The sequence below is a fragment of the Chrysemys picta genome, chromosome 2 (assembly GCF_011386835.1).
Source record: "Chrysemys picta bellii isolate R12L10 chromosome 2, ASM1138683v2, whole genome shotgun sequence".
NCBI lineage: Eukaryota > Metazoa > Chordata > Testudines > Emydidae > Chrysemys > Chrysemys picta.
The window spans coordinates 72,877,785-72,894,764 of NC_088792.1; the positions used below are offsets into that span (position 1 = coordinate 72,877,785).

At 39.2% G+C, this 16,980-nt stretch overlaps 1 protein-coding gene across 3 annotated transcripts in view; it reads left to right on the top strand.

Annotated features, from left to right (window-relative positions):
• The window catches only part of LOC101949407 (ubiquitin-conjugating enzyme E2 E2), a 313,447-nt gene that overhangs the window by 240,810 nt on the left and 55,657 nt on the right, over positions 1 to 16,980 (top strand). For all 3 annotated transcript variants that reach the window (XM_065583479.1, XM_065583478.1, XM_005297063.5), the window contains one exon: positions 14,446 to 14,578. In XM_065583479.1, coding sequence (XP_065439551.1) covers positions 14,446 to 14,578 — 133 coding nt within the window. The remainder of the gene's footprint in view (positions 1 to 14,445; positions 14,579 to 16,980) is intronic.

The following is a 16,980-nucleotide window of genomic DNA, read 5'->3' on the forward strand; positions in this document are numbered from 1 at the left end:
CATATGCCCCTTCATGCTTTGACCACCATTCCAAAGGATATGCCTCCATGCTGATGATGCTCGTTAAAAAATAATGCATTAATTAAATTTGTGACTGAACTCCTTGGGGGAGAACTGTATGTCTTCGGCTTTGTTTTGCCCACATTCTGCCACATTCTAACATATATTTAATGTTACAGCAGTCTCAGATGATGACCTAGCACATGTTGTTCATTTTAAGAACACTTTCACAGCAGATCTGACAAAAAACAAAGAAGATACCAATGTAAGATTTCTAAAAATAGCTACAGCACTCGACGCAAGGTTTAAGAATCAGAAGTTCCTTCCAAAATCTGAGAGGACTGAGGTGTGGAGTATGCTTTCAGAAGTCTTAAAAGAGCAACACTCCAATGCGGAAACTACAGAACCCGAACCACCAAAAAAAAAAAAAAATCAACCTTCTGCTGGTGGCATCCAACTCAGATGATGAAAATGAACATGCATCAGTCCACTCTACTTTGGATCGTTATCGAGCAGAACCCATCATCAGGCATGGACGCATGTCCTATGGAATGGTGGTTGAAGCACGAAGGGACATCTTTTGCGCATCTGGCATGTAAATATCTTGCGACGCTGGCTACAACAGCGCCATGCAAAGGCCTGTTCTCGCTTTCAGGTGACATTGTAAACAAGAATCGGGCAGCATTATATCCTGCAAATTGTAACCAAGTTTGTTTGTCTGAGCGACTGGCTGAAGTAGGACTGAGTGGACTTGAGGCTCTAAAGTTTTACATTGTTTTATTTTTCAATGCAGTTGTATTTTATACATAATTCTACATTTGTAAGTTCAACTTTCATGATAAAGAGATTGCACTACAGTACTTGTATGAGGTGAATTAAAAAATACAATTTATTTTGTTTTTTACAGTGCAAATATTTGTAATAAAAAATAAATATAAAGTGAGCACTATACACTCTGTATTCTGTGTTTTAATTGAAAGCAATATATTTGAAAATGTAGAAAACATCCAAAAATATTTATATAAATGGTATTCCATTATTGTTTAACAATGCGATTAATCACGATTAATTTTTTTAATCGCGCGATTAATCACGATTAATTTTTTTAATCGCTTGACAGCCCTAATAAATATTAGTATAATTCTAAAGGTATTAAGTTAGTATATAAGTTATTTTTTCATCCTACATTTCAAAATGACTTGAGTCTAGTATAATACTGTGTCATCGACTTTGTCATGGTGATAACCAGTCTGCAATTCAGAGCCTTCTGCCACATAATTCCATCAGTACATTTATAAGGCTTGTGGTGTCACAAGTGACTAGGCAGTTATTACAAACCATAACAAGGAGGTATCATTGTCAGCTGGACCAGAGCCTGATGGAGTAAATGAGCAGGCTTCTGAAAATTACAAAAGGAATAACATGAACTTAACTTCTTATCATGCAAAAACATTCTTGTGAATCTGCATCACAAAGTGGTATCATCAAATATAATAGGAATATTTATTAACCTACTGTTGTTGTAGCCTAACATAGGGAACATATAAAACACTGTATTTTTGTGGGTCTACAAAACATCTGGATGTTGTCAGAAGGAATTTTAATTTCTTTGTGATAGTACAGTAGATTATTTTTTAATGTTTAGAATGTTAAATACCCATCAAACTATTACAATTTTTAAGTAGGTTAAATTTGGGGCCTACAGCTATTAAAGTATCTTCTACATTTTTTAGAGGATTTTTGCTGAACTCTGAACTTATTTGACTGTCTTGTTCTAAGGTGAAGAATTCTTTACAAATCATGCTCTGTTTTCTACAACTTTGGAACTCTGCAAAGTTCCAAAACAGAGACTAGAGGAAGGAGGACTTGCCACTTCATGCCACACAGACTTTCATTATAAGTCTCAAATGACAAGTGAACATTCTTTTTCCCTTGTACCCATTTCACACTCATCATTCCCAGAACTACTCCAAATCCACACACTTTTGAATGAAGTAATGAATGAAAATAAGCCATTAAAGGACAGGACATGATGAATCCTGTATTCATACCCTATACACTACTGCAATAACATTTGTACAAAATATGCCTTGTGGCATATCATTTGAAAACTAAAAAGCTGGTCAATAATATCATCATGAAATATATGTAACAACGTCATATGTGAAGTTTTAAGTTCTCTCTGTGTACTGTTATTAGGACATGTTTAAGACCAGACAGCCTAGCTTAGATAAAAAGAACAGGAGTACTTGTGGCACCTTAGAGACTAACAAATTTATTAGAGCATAAGCTTTCGTGGACTACAGCCCACTTCTTCGGATAGTCTCTAAGGTGCCACAAGTACTCCTGTTCTTTTTGCGGATACAGACTAACACGGCTGCTACTCTGAAACCTAACTTAGGTAAAGGTGATAAACAGGTATGTCCTAGACAAAGGAATGTGAATTTACCTCAGTTTACATATTAGCAGTAAACAAAGCCATCAAGCTAAACCAGTGGGGGTTATCCTGAGACTGAACATGAGACAGAGAGTTGACAGGGCTCCTGCACCCCAGAGACACACAGGAGACTGCGGGAGGCCATTCTGACTTTTGGGACAAAGACAGTTCCTTTGGGAATATAAGGGACAGAGAGACTCCATCTTAATCCTTCACTTTAAGGAGACAAAGAAACCAAGTGATTTGATCTCTGTAATGAGTCCTGGTCAGGCCAGCCAGTGAAAAGCTGGAAATATGACTGGGGGCGAGAGAAACCATCTTGAACAGAGACTGTATCTTGCTAAATTAAGTTTTAGATCTTTAAATGTGTGTTTTCACTTTTATTTCCTTGTAACCATGTCTACCTTATCTCTTTTACTTGATATCCCTTAATCCGTGCTCTTTTGTTAATAACCTTGTTTTGTTTTCATTATAAATCATCAGAGCTGTTCAGTAAAGTGTGTGCTTCTAGTAAGATGACAGGTTGGAATGCGCTATTATCTCTGTAGAGGTAGCAAACCTAATACTTTTTCAGTGAGGGCCCAGTAAGAGGGACTGGCCCCTCCAGTAGGATGACTTTGGGGCAAATTTGGTGGTGGAAGGGTATTAAGGTTAGAAAGATCTGCAAGGAGTAACCAAGCTTAGCAAAGCCAGGGTGAGACTTGTGGGCTGTTGGCAGGCTTTTGGGGTCAGGGCTCTGAAACAAAGCTACGTAGCCAGAAGACTCCCAGGGTTACAAGGTAGACATTTACTGAACTCCTTACTGCATGAACCTAGGGTGACCAGACAGCAAATGTGAAAAATCAGGATGGGGGTGGGGGGTAGTAGGAGCCTATATAAGAAAAAGACCCAAAAATCAGGACTGTCCCTATAAAACTGGGACATCTGGTCACTCTACATGAACCCCAAAAATGTCAGATGGGTCTTCTTTCAAAAGTCCTGATCTTAAACCTGAAAGGGTATGGGAGAGAAAGAAGTGTACTGAGGAAAATGCACCCTCAGTTGTGCATTCTGAATGTCCTAAATAAAATAGTTCCCCTTATCGAAAGGCAGATCAGAAAATCACTCTTCCAGTCAAGACCGTGGAATAGTCAGAATTTCAGGGAATGCTTCCAGCAGTTCCCATTGGCCTGGAGCAGCGAACTGCGGCCAGTGGGAGCCGCGATCAGCCGGACCTGCGGATGCGGCAAGCAAACAAACCGGCCCGGCCCGCCAGGGGCTTTCCCTAAACAAGCAGCATCCCAAGTTTGGGAAATACTGGTCTATTCCCTTCACCTTTAGGCGAGTCTCAGTATTTGGAATCAGAATAATTTTAAACAATGAACAAATTTGTGCAAATTGTGATGGGTTTGGAGACATTTGGAAGTATATTTTCTTCTGTTTGCAAGCTATTTGGAGGTAATCTCAGATTTCCTTTTTCAGTGTCTGTCCACCCATGGGCTTGTCTACATAAGGAAGTGCCATTGTGTTATGATGTGTTTAATATTATGTTAATTAACACATCTTGTAACAGCGTGTCGTTTCCCAGTATAGGCATACCAGGTTGATGGTAAGTATAAGTGCTCTAATATGCTTATCTTTTGAGGTTAAAGGGTATCCATATTCTAACTTATTTTCCTATTGGCAGGGTGACAGGACAGCACAATCGTCAATTATAGTGCTAGTGCAAGACTATATTTATAGTGTTGTTGGGACCCAAATGTGAATACCTCCTTCTCTCCTTCCTTCCACCCTCCTCAACTAATATTTTGGGAGAGTTTTTAAAGTAGCTTTCTGTGGAGATATTAACTCTTCTAAAGCACCTCCAAAGAAAATCTCAAAATAACACACAAATAGATCATGTACATTTGAAACTAAATGAAAAGTTACACTGATTTCACTGATTTCACTAGGGTCTCAAAAATCCCTGAATCCTTTTTAAGTGTAAGACAGGATTTTTCTGCAAGTCCCAAGACAGTGGATTTTGTTGAAGGTGATATTCCAGGGCAAATTGTACCAATAGAATATATTTTTTTAAATTGGAGTACACATCTTTTTTGGGGGGAGGGCTAGAGGGGGAGTGATAGATATATCCCATTTTTCTTCAGAGCTGGGAAAGACCCAGGGGATTGCAGGTTATATGGGTCTATCTTGCTGTTCAACAAAGGCTACAAGATCGTTGTCAAAAATTGCTGCCCTGTATCTTGAATCTTTATTACCAAAATCAATTCACTATGATCAGACTATATTTATTTATTTAAATAGACAGATGTATGGCAGGTAACTCATTCTATGTGGTTGGGATGCCCGAGTACTCCAGTTTAGAATCTCCTGAAGCAGTTATCAGTGAAAGTTAGATGCTGCAAAGGCCTTGGATAGGACAAAACAACTGATTTAGATATTCATATATCAAAGAAATTAAATCACTGTACTTTAATGTGTAAAAATGCTATGGTCTTACATTGTCTAGCTAGCTATCTTGATAGGATGGTGATGCTTTTGATAATGAAATATAAATGCCTCATAATGCAATAGATGCCTTAATTAAAGTTGTATGATTTTATGACCAATAATAATAGTTGATGTTCTGTATGCAGAATTAAGGGTAGTCAAATGTCATGCTTTGGAGTTTTAACTGATTACCTGCAAGGCATAAGAATAAATTTGCTCCGTTAACAACATTACACTGTTGGCTAGATGCATTGTGGAAGGGGTGGGTTATCTTCCTCTGAAGCATCAGTTATGTGCCAGTGTTGCGATGGGACATCGGGTTTGATGGACCAGTAGTCTGAACCCACATGTTCTGTGTTTCTAAAGGTTGTGCACATATGCACACAGTGTAGCTCTGGGCAAAAGATTCTCTACAAAAAAAATTCAATATTGTGTTGGTTTCTATGATGCTGCATAGAGAAGTATGAATTTCACTTTTTTATTAAAAATCCCTTTCTTGATTATCTTATCAGTGATAGCTGGTAATATTATCACAGTTCCTGACAATATTTTAGCAGCAGCAAAACAAAATATGTGATATGTTGAGAAAATCAGGAATTGGTTTGCTTGCAGTATTGGAAATGGAACAGTTAGTTATTGACATTTTATATAGCTTGGTAGCAAAATCAGCACAGCTCTTGTATTTTCAGTCCCTTTAGCAGTAAAAGGATAAAGGGTTTCAGTCTAGTTTGTGTCAGGCTGGCACTTGATTCGACAGTAATCTTAGTAATGCCATAGATTAGGCAATAAAATATGCCTGATATACCTGCTAACACCATTTTCTTTGAATTCTGTTTTATAACTGCTCTTTTAAAAGATACCACTCTTCATTATGGAAAATTATTAGTTTTAAGAATGATTTAAAAGAGTGAATGTTCTGTATTCCCAATTATACAGATACAATGATTTTTCCCATTTGGTCTACTGGTTTCTCCTGACCTTTAGGTCAATTTATCTAAGATTAAATAAATTCATGGAGGATAGGTCCTTCAGTGGCTATTAGCCAGGATGGACAGGAATAGTGTCCCTAGCCTCTGTTTGCCAGAAGCTGGGAATGAGCAACAGGGGATGGATCCTTTGATGATTACCTGTTCTGTTCATTCCCTCTGGGGCACCTGGCACTGGCCACTGTCGGAAGACAGGATACTGGGCTAGATGGACCTTCGGTCTGACCCAATAGGGCCATTCTTATGGGGACTGGCAAGTAACACTGTATGAGAGAGGCAGCTAATACACACACCTGAAACAATCTGAAGCCTCCATAGCCCAGGAACTAAAAGACTGGTCTATTTCTGATGTGAGGTCTTCCAATTAGCAGTTCATTGCACTTCCACTGTAAGTACATCATAATCACAGAGTGAAGGAAACATTAGTAACCAGTGGTGATCAGTCCTTCACTGGTAGGTTTTGTGTAGTTTTACCATATTGTTGCTAATGATGAGCAGATCTTTGCTAGTGATGAGCAGGAGTTGGAAATTATTTTTATATAAATGATCAAAGCAACGTATCAAATATATTTCAAATTCAAAGGATTCATTACATGGACACACGAAGTACAGCTCATTCTAACCTGTTTGAGCCAGCCTCCCTCTTCCCTCTCCTTCCAACCGCTTCTGTGCTGCCTCTGCTACTTCCACAGACACCAAGCGGGCAGTTCTGCCTGTATAAATGTTTTCTTCCCTAGTATAGCACTCATTGCTTCTGGCTACTCTAGATTTCCATGGTGCCTGTCCACACCAGTTGCCTTATTATTATGTTTGTAATTTTAAAACAATAAAGATTTTTGTTCCTTATTTGTTTTTAACTTAAAAAGTAGGTTTTAAAATTAGCAACCAGGGCAGGTAAGTGCAAGTTCTGTGAAATAAAAAAATAATAAAAATTGAGAAATAAATTACAGTAACAGGAAGGAAAAAGGCAAAAATAGGGGCTAGCTGTGAGTTACAAAGAAATAAAAACATCCAGGGGTGCTGGGTCACAAGAGTGGAACCTACATTAGAAGGTCACAGAGATGTCTATTTATTGATTCACAGTTTGTTTATTTTATGCTTTATTCTCTATCTAGCTTCTAGCGAGATACTATACTTAGTATAATTTACCATAGACATTAATCACAAAAGTAAAGATTTTGTCTTATTTTAAAACAGGGTCTGATTCTCCTCTGACTTACCCTGGTATATATAAATCAGGAGTAATTCCAATGAAGCCAGTAGTGGTACTGTAGTGTAAAACTGATGGGAGAAGGAAATCGGGCCCATAGATTCAAACTACCAAGCAGTGCATTGTTTCTAATCTTGAATAATGAAAGCCTGCTGGGTAGGTCTTTATGTAATCTTGTTCCAGTGAACAAAGTGGAGAATAGTTAATAGAATTGCCATTTTTAAATTCTCTTGTGAATACTCAGCATGCTGTGATCATATACCGAGTAATGGTGTTTACCATCAATAAATTGCTGTAGATACTATAATATAAATAAGAGTTTTATGCATTAGGACATTGTTCCCATGCCAGGAACATTCTGAGGACAGGACTACAAAGAATAAAGGCATCAAAGTAGTCTTTGAATAGACCCAGTCTATTACAGTACTAGAATATTTGTAATGATTTTATTGGGCGGGGGGGTTAGAGACAAAAAACTAAATAAAGAAACATAAATAAAGTCAACCATATTATGTTCTCTTTGTGCTTAATCTATATGTTTTTATTGTGGCCAAAATCATGCATTTCTCAGCACAACATGCCATCAGCAGGAGGGAACCAATGCTTCACACTCCCATAGTAATTTTTAATGGCTTCAGTGACAGGTACTCAGAGGAAAATAATCAGAAGAAAGCAAATAAGATGCCTCACATAAAGCCTTTTACTCACTGACTTAGTGTACTGCAGGCTTGTTGCCAAGACGAAAACAGCAGGTAGCCCCAAAGTATAAATTACATCTCAGGTTGTGGTAGTAAATATACATCTGAGAGACCCGTTGCTGAAACTAGAGAAGTCTTATAATGAGGCACTACGGTACATAATGAACACAGTTGCTCTAATAAGTATATGGATACATTATTTTGAGATGCATTAAAGGACACATTGCTATTCCTTTACCAATTTCTTTTTTTTAAACCAATTACCATTACAAACTGTTCCTGGCCAATGGAAGCTGCGGAGCCAATGCTCGGGACGGGGGCAGGGCACAGAGACCCCCTGGCCATCCCTAGGAGCCAGAGGGACATGTCGCCGCTTCCAGGGAGCCACACAGAGCCGGGCAGGAAGCCTGCCAGCCCTGCACCAACTGGATTTTTAATGGCCCAGTCAACAGTGCTGACCGAAGCCACCAGGGTCCCTTTTTGACCAGGCATTCGGCCGAAAACTGGACACCTGGCAACCCTACTTTACCTCATATTTCTCATGTAAAAGAGGGTTAATGAAACTTTCCTGCCTCTCGGAAAGGGTGTTGAAACACATAATTTAATTATGTTTGATCCTCAGATTAAGACACAGTGTAAATTTACAGCAATATAATGTGCTGAACCAAAGCACTGAATCCAGCTCAAACCCCAAACTTTAAAATGTTAGATCCTAGGAAGCCACCCTTTCTATCTAGGCCTGATCTCTAATTTTAAGTAGCGGGAGCAAGCCTACGAAAGTTTGTGAATTCAAATTACTTTTCCTAACTTTATTCAAAGTTCTTGGGCTTGCAAACCTGGGCTGAAAAATCTCTGCTTTCAGTCAGACTGGAAATACCCTAAGAAAAGCAACTCTTACAGAATTTTGACATGAACTTTTCAGCCCCATCCAGAACAAGGAAGTGAAATGAAAGTTCATGAAAATGAAAATAATGAGGAAATAAGGTTTTGTGAGCTTTCTGAATCTTTAACAAAAGAAAGAAAAGAAAAATATATGGGTAAGGTTTGTTTATGATTGAAGTCATTCTTATTTTACCCAACCTCGTTCACCCTAATTTTATTTTATTTCTTTTCGTTACCTCAGATTTTGCTATGATTATTTTATTCATAGCAGAGGCGTTACTAACCAAAGCACCATGCCCATTGCCACAGGGGTCTCAGAGTTGGCTGCTGGTGTTCCTTTGTTTTTGTTTTGGAGCAGTTTACTACTTTGGTTTCTGTGGCAACTGTTTATTGCACACATTTGTAAAACACCTACTGGCATCACTGTGGCATCTGGATAGGCAGCTGTTGCCTCCCTGCTGCTCCAACACCCGCTCTGCCGGTGCTTCATTCACTGTCTGAAGTTCACCAAGTGGCAGCATGGGAAAGTAGGGAAAGACAGAAACAGAGTGAACAGCTGCTAGCAATGGATGCCATATTCATGCCAATTGTCTATACTCCTCCACCTCACAGAGTGAGGGCGCACTCCACCAGACCAAAGGCCATTTAGGTAACTTTGCTTTGGGAAGTACCCCTCATTGACATATGCAAAGAAGCCACATGGCGTTCCATTCATACCTTCACAAGATACTACACCCTAGTGCACACCCCCTCATCTGATGCATCCTTTGGGTCTCTGGTCTTCAATTTCAGTACCACAAGGGTCCTCATGCCCACTTTTCTTCATGAGTACTGCTTGTCAATCACCCATAGTGGAATACACATAGGGACCAGCACTCGGAGAAGAAAGAGAAGTTACCTACCTTCTGTAATGGGAATTCTTTGAAGTGTGTGGTCTCTATCTGTATTCTACTACCTGCACTTCTTCTCCACTGCTTTGGATCATAACTCTGATTCACTGTAGAGAAGGAACTGGAGAGGCAGTTGGTCCGCCCCTCCCCTTAGTTCCTCGGTTTGGCACCTGAGGTGAGAAAGTGCACAGGCACAGACCAACGGACGCTACCAGTATAAATATTTTGGTCGCAGGTGTGTGGAGCCACACGTCTCGAAGAACTCTGATTAAGGGTGGTAGGTAACCTCTCTTTTCCCTCCCTGCAGATGTGGCAGTAAGGTCAGAGCCCAAAATTCGTATTTCCAATAGGATCCAGAAGACCGGGAAAGGGGAGCATAGCCTTGAACTGGCCCTCCCATCTTCCAAAACTTCCTTTATGCGGTGCACAGGTTTATGCTCCCTACCCTCACAGAACTAGGAGGAAGTGTTTGGTCCTTTGACACTTAACATATGTTTGATTAAGAAATCTAATTGAAAATAACATTATTGTGATTAATTAATTCCATTTGTCTACTTCGACCCACATGGGAGATACTTTTATTTCTTTGACCTTTTGGATTTTCATTGATTTTGATCAACATTCTGTAAAGTGAGTAGATTTATGTACAAATTTACAGCTCTGATTAAAATAAAAATCAACCATGTTTTTGTTATGTTCTCCAGATAACTCTCTTTAATAATATGTCTAGGACAATCTGTAGTAATACTGACGCAGTAATGGAACTCTCCCGTTAATTCACTGATACACCAATATAAGCACTCTTTAAATGAAGTTAAGGTTTGGTGTTCATCAGTGCTTTGTACTGGACAAGCAGCTTTTAGTACGTCTTCTTTCTGCCTGCCTAAAATATGTTGTGAGAATTGAAAATACTCAACACATTAGCTACATTTAAAACAAAATGGATTCAATTACAGTTGTTTCTGAAGCATCTGAGGGACATATATTTCTCTTCTAAGTGGTGTGCACAGACATCACCTGCAAGTTGATTGCACATAGGCTAGAGGCAACGGCAGAGAGGGAGGTATGTTCCCTGTTAGGCGAGATGTGCTGGAAGATGAAATATAAAGGAGACCATTTTTAAATTATCCAGTTTTGTCCTTAATTCAGCACTTACACGTTGATGTCATTCTGGAGGTGGCATGGAACTGACTTGTTATCATCCCACCCCCAAGTTTGCCACTGAGCTGTGGAAGCGTGTCCCCAGTGGATATGACAGACAGTATACTATGAAGTGTATCATCGATTGTAAGGGAATAATGACAATACAGAGCTATCAGTAGACAAGTCATTGCTAAATCCAAATCCTATGAGGACATATGCTCACACTACACCTCATCAGCCATCTATTACAAATTTCACCTGAAACAGATGTTCGAAATCTTGGAAGGGTCCATTGCCAGCTCTAGAATGGCCCTGAATTCGTCTTGTTTTGTTCATTGTTTTGTTTTATCTTGCACCACTGCTAGTATTTAAGAATCAGGGCTCAAATTTGGAGACTGAATCATTGGCATATCTGACAGATCAGTCCTTATCCCAACTACCATATTTTTATGGTTGAGGTGATTCCATCTGGAACTGCTACAGCCATCATTATCCCCATTATTGAAACTGACTGGTTTAACATCAGTTGAGTGGAAAGCAGCATATATATGTGGTCTGCCTGTGGGTCGGTTCAGCCTTAGATGATTTAATCTCCCCTTTGCCAAACTGATGTCCATCTGTATCACTCCTTCCAAAGATAACAGTTTCAAGCACTGAGATGTTTACTTTAGTTTCATTGAGATCTTTGGTTTAGTTGCCAATAATATTAATGGAGCTGGAATATAAATCACACTGAATGTAAAATGTTTGGGCTTCACTGTATGGGGCAGATGTCCATGTAGAGAGAAGGGTAATTAAATTATCTTGCATTATAACCCTGATTTAGCTAAGGGCTTGCACATATGGGAATTTTCTCTAGAGAAACCTCATGTGTTGTCACTCTTGTTGTCAATATCATAAATGGTGACTATAATAAAAGCCTTAACAGTTAGGAAAGAAGGGAAAGAAATAATACATCTATTGAACTTTAGTATTATTAATGTGCAAGAGAAGAAGGGTTATGCTGGTGCTTGCTGTTAGCTCTTTCATTGTGCACATAAATCTCTGTTTTATATCGGTTGACCAAGCTTACTGTCACTGGTCATCCAAATATGCAGACATTGCAAACACAGAGTTTTGCTACCCTTGACATAATTTAAGCTGTTATTTTAAATTATTAATTATAATGTTTCTGTCCCTCTGAGTTGTAAAGATAATCTTTGAATTAATATAAATCAATGTCTATCACAGTGCTGCCAGGCTGGGTGTGCAGTGGACATAGTGAAATAGTTGAATTGATAGATGTAGCGTGTTTCAACTATTTGAATTAAGAGGTTGTTGACTTCAGATGCTAACACTGCTAAACAAGTAGGCAAAACAAAATAACCAAATTAAGTTATGGAAATGTAATTATAATGGGCAGCTGGGTACAGTTTTAAGTTTTGATCCTCCAAAATCAAAAACATATGAGTTGTACTCAAAACCAAAAGAGGGCTCAGCTGTCTCATGCAAGCTAAATGGAGTCTAGTAAAAATAGGATTTTCTTTTGATGCTTACTGTATTTAACCTTTTATCTATGTTTGACATTTATATCACTTCCATTTTAGCCTGCCAGCATCACATCAGTAGTTGCTTTTACCAATATTAGAAAATTTGTCTCTGTAGAAAATGACAAGGGATTTCCTTTGCAGATTATGGGAGGTTTTTTTCATGTAAAGTTTAGACTGCCTTTACTTCTTGCCTTTTTCATTTGAACTAATTGCCTAGTGCTTTTAAGGCTTTGCTTTCTGTGTCCCTCACATACTGTAGCAGTGCTGTGGCCCCAGCATTTGTTTAGGTTTATAAAGTGTACAATTAGCCCTTTTAATGCCTAGTTCAGTCACAATTAAACCTCCCCGATGGCTTATGATTGGTCTTTCCAAACGGCTGTGGAGGTGTTTTTAATTATTAATTCTCTGGTTTGTTTCTTACAGCAGTCTCAGCTGTGCTTTATTATTCAAAGGTTAATGCAAGCTGAGAACCGGGTAAATTAAATTTGTTTGGCAGCTAGCAATCTGATGTATTACAGACATTGTGAGATACAGATGGGTAGCAACTCTTTTGCTATTGTGATGCTTAAAAAGACAGATTTTATCTTTAAAGCAATTGCTAGTTTTGATAGTATGGTTGATATTATAAAATGATGGTTCCATAATATTATAGTGTCTGCAACACATTTTTGTTAAGAAAGTGTGGAGTTTAGAAATGCAAGATGCATTAGCAGATATTATAGAAAATTAATGTAGATATCATTACTAATGAACTGGTACACTGCACAGTAGTAAGTCACCCGGTTGTATGTGGGGAATCACGCAATCAGACGTTTTAATGAAGGGAGCGGAAGGAATTTCAGGTGGAAGAGGGTTTATTAACTTTCAGTGAACAAAATGAATAGTTGAGAAGTGAACATGACATGATGTTGTGTAATAATTGTACGCCGTGGGTACATTGTGAGGTAGGGAGCATAGCCAAGAGCTTTCATCTGTTCTAGACATACAGCTATTTCACAAACCCTGCATGCTCTGGAATTCTTTATTGCAGTCATAACAAGAAAATACTGTGACACTTATTTTGAAAAATCCACTAACCCCTCTTTCCTGTAAAATATGGTAGGTGCCCACATCACAGAAGTCACCATCATAACTGATCCTAATTAGAAATAATGGTTGATGTTGTTGTTGTTGTTGTATATAGACAGGCCACTAACTAGAGGTATTCTGTAGGTTCTTCAAACACAAAATATTACTTGTATTAGAACCTAGCTTAGCGATGAATTAGATCTGAATATATTATTGATATTTACTGACATCAAGTAACTAACACATCCACAGAAAAAAATAAACGTTAGGGTTGTGCTCACTGCAACTAAAATCCTGCATGTGAAAGTCCACGCTGAATAAAATGTATGGTTCTGAGGCTGAGCTTGTGTTATTTGAAAAGAGGCTACTTTGATTTATATGGAAGCTGTGTTGCAAAAAATATATTAGTTTTCAGTGTCCCTAGATGTTGATTGAATACAGGAGGGTGTTTTTCTATTTCCACATATAGAGCTATATTCTGTACATTGTAAATATATGTTAGTACTTTGCTAGTTTAAATGAGGAATTTATGTTAACATAATCCTACAATTTAACCTGCTAGTATCTCTTTCTTTTGATAAGCTTTTCAGTACATTGTAATAATTGTAGAGTAAAACAGCCTTCTGTATTAGTCATTGGAGTGATTTAGAATAGTGACTTAGAGCGTGAAGCCAGAAGGTCATTTGTATGGTGCCAAGATTTTAATGCAGTCTGTCCTGTATAATAATGTGTGTTGCTGCAATGCCACCTTGTGATGAGGTGGATAACGAGGTAGTTGAATACTGAATGGTTGACAGACAAGTAGTCTCTGTCTCCTTGTATTGTAAATACTGCCTCACTTCCCTCCACTAAGAATATTTTAGTTGCAGTCAGGAAGCTAATCTTTCTATAATTATTTGAATAATTTATTAATACAGTGATTATACTACATTTATGTGTCTGATTACCACTTTAGGTGAAAAAGAAGATGGCATCAGAAAAATGTATTATTGGGGAATAGCTCCATGAATGCAATATATCATTTTTGCTTCTGATGTGATTGCCAGATAATGTTATCATAAATATAACTGATGTACTATATGCTCAGTTTTATGTGGTTACTCATTATGCCATATTTTTGCTTTCTGTTTTAGTGCTGGACCCAAAGGAGACAACATTTATGAATGGAGGTCAACTATACTGGGGCCTCCAGGTTCTGTGTATGAAGGGGGAGTTTTCTTCCTTGACATTACCTTTTCACCAGACTATCCTTTTAAACCACCTAAGGTTAGTAGAATAATTTTAAAAGTAAAATAGCAGTACCCAATGAATAATTAAATGATATATGTCCATAGTACTCCTTTTAAATGATCATTCTGCAACAAGAGAGCTAGCAGCTTCAGCCACCTCTGTAATTGACTTTAGATCAAAGAATCAGTTAACTATTAACATATTCCAGCCTAACAGTACCCTTCATTTTTCCTCAGTCCACCCTCCCACTGCAGTTTAAAATGTTAACGCTGTAAGAGCTAATCTACATTGCAAATGCATTGCTGGTATAGTTGTACTGGGAAAGGCCCTCATGGTGGAAACATATCTCATACAGGCAAAAGGAGTACTTTACTGGTATCATTCAACCACCTCCCCAGTGACATAAGCTACACAGGCAAAAGAACTTTTTTGCCCGGATAAGCTTCATTTACGGGGGGGAATTCTGGCGTATTCTGGTGCATATGTCAGCAAAACTTTGTAGTGTAGACCTCGCCTGAAACAGAAAGAAGGAGAATAAGAATGGTAGGGGGGAAAGGGCATGGGGGAGAATGGGGAGGAACACAGAACCCCGGCAGGGGGAAAATGGGGGACCCTGGTGGAGGGTTAAAGGGGAGTTATGGAGTGCATACATAGCCCGTGGCATGCAGAGGGAATGGGGGGGCCTAGTATGGGCAGCATACAAAGGCCTGGCATGGGGCACACACAACCCCCGGTATGCAGTTGGAGTGGGTACCAAAAAGAGCCCTGGCATGGAGGAAGAGAATGGGGGGCCATGGTAGGGAGGGCAAGGGGGAAGAGGAGGCACACAGCAGAAGAGAGGATTGCAGGGAGTCCCTGAAATAGGGGAGGATGGGAGGGTGGCACACGGGGAGATTGGAGAGATATGAGAAGATCCTGAGGTGTGCAGTGTGCTCAGCCTACAGAAGAAACAAAAGTGTATCACCCCTAGTTCTATAGTATCCCAGAGTATCTAAACAGTGAGATCACTGACAAGAATGTTATAGTTGAGGTTCATCTATCCCACTGACCAATGTTTTAGCCAAAACTTTCCAATTCATATTTAGGCACCTAAAGAAGAGGCCTGGCTTTCAAAAATGATGAGAATCCATAGCCCCTCCTATTTAAGTCCGTTGAAGCTTTGGGTGCTCAGGCCATCTGAAAATCAGGGCTGAGACCTTCAGGCCCACTCTGGCCCCTTTACACTGCATAAAAGAGCCAGAGCAGGGCAAAGAGGATTAAATGCCCCATACTCTGCCAGGGGAGGATTCTCCAGGCATAGGAACTGTAGAACATAGCTGTAAGGCTGCCTCATCAGGGCCCCCTCACTTATCCCTGTATAGAGTCCTGGCAGGAGTGGGGCTGAGGGTGGCTGTGGAATCACAGCACTGCAGAGATTCCAGACAGCGCTGTGGCCAATAAAGAAGCCCGAGAAGACTGCTGGAGCTTAGGCTATGCCTGCACTACAGAGCTTATGCTGGCATAGATATCGAGGCAGAGCCCCAAAGGTAGATGCAGCATATGCACTGTTCTGTCCGCATAATTGCATCTACACTGAGGGTTTTGTCAGCTTAACTATGTTTCTAGGGAGTGTGGTTTTTCACACCCCTGACCTACATAGCTATGCTACTGTAAGTTTTGCATGTAGACCAGGCCTTAGACAGCCTCCCCCTTCCTCCCAGGGCTGTCTAAATTATGCCAGGGTCTCTTCAGCCCACAGAACAAGACATGCACCACAGAATCCCTAATTTAGGTTCCTAAATACGGATTAAAGTGCCTATCTTTAGGCACATAAATTGGAAAATTACAGCCATTTTAAGAGTAGTTAATGTCAGTCCCCTAGCAAAAAAAAAAAGGGGGGGGGGGAATATTCACATGCAGGTGTTAAGTGTAGGGGTTAAGCTCTCTCCGAAATGTGAAGCCATAAGAGACTCTAAACCACAATACCTTTTTTTGGTACAGCTATCTAAAGAGCTAGATATGAGAGAGGAAGATCTGGTTCTTCTTTCTGTTGAAACTGCACTTCAGTTTTGAGGAAACACATTAAATGAGTCCTTTTTAAATAGAAGGGAAAGGTCCAATTTGCTCTCTTGCCCTGAGATAATGACTTTTTCAGGCCACACTCAATTATATTTTGGTGACTGTATTATTTTGTAAAATGAGTAATGCAATTTTGTGTTTCTTATTAATGAAATAGGGAAGTTCTTATCCTGCTTTCTAACCACTCTTTTGTGCTCCTTTATTCTTGCTTCCGGTTGTCATTATAAGACATTTGTGCATATAAATAATATAAATGTGTATTGTGATAAAGGGTGATAGAACTGATGATACTGTATTGTACTATTACAGGGCCAGCAATTATGACAAGGTCAGTTGTTATCCATAAAAAAAAAATTGGGGTGTATGTGCAGAGGACCAGT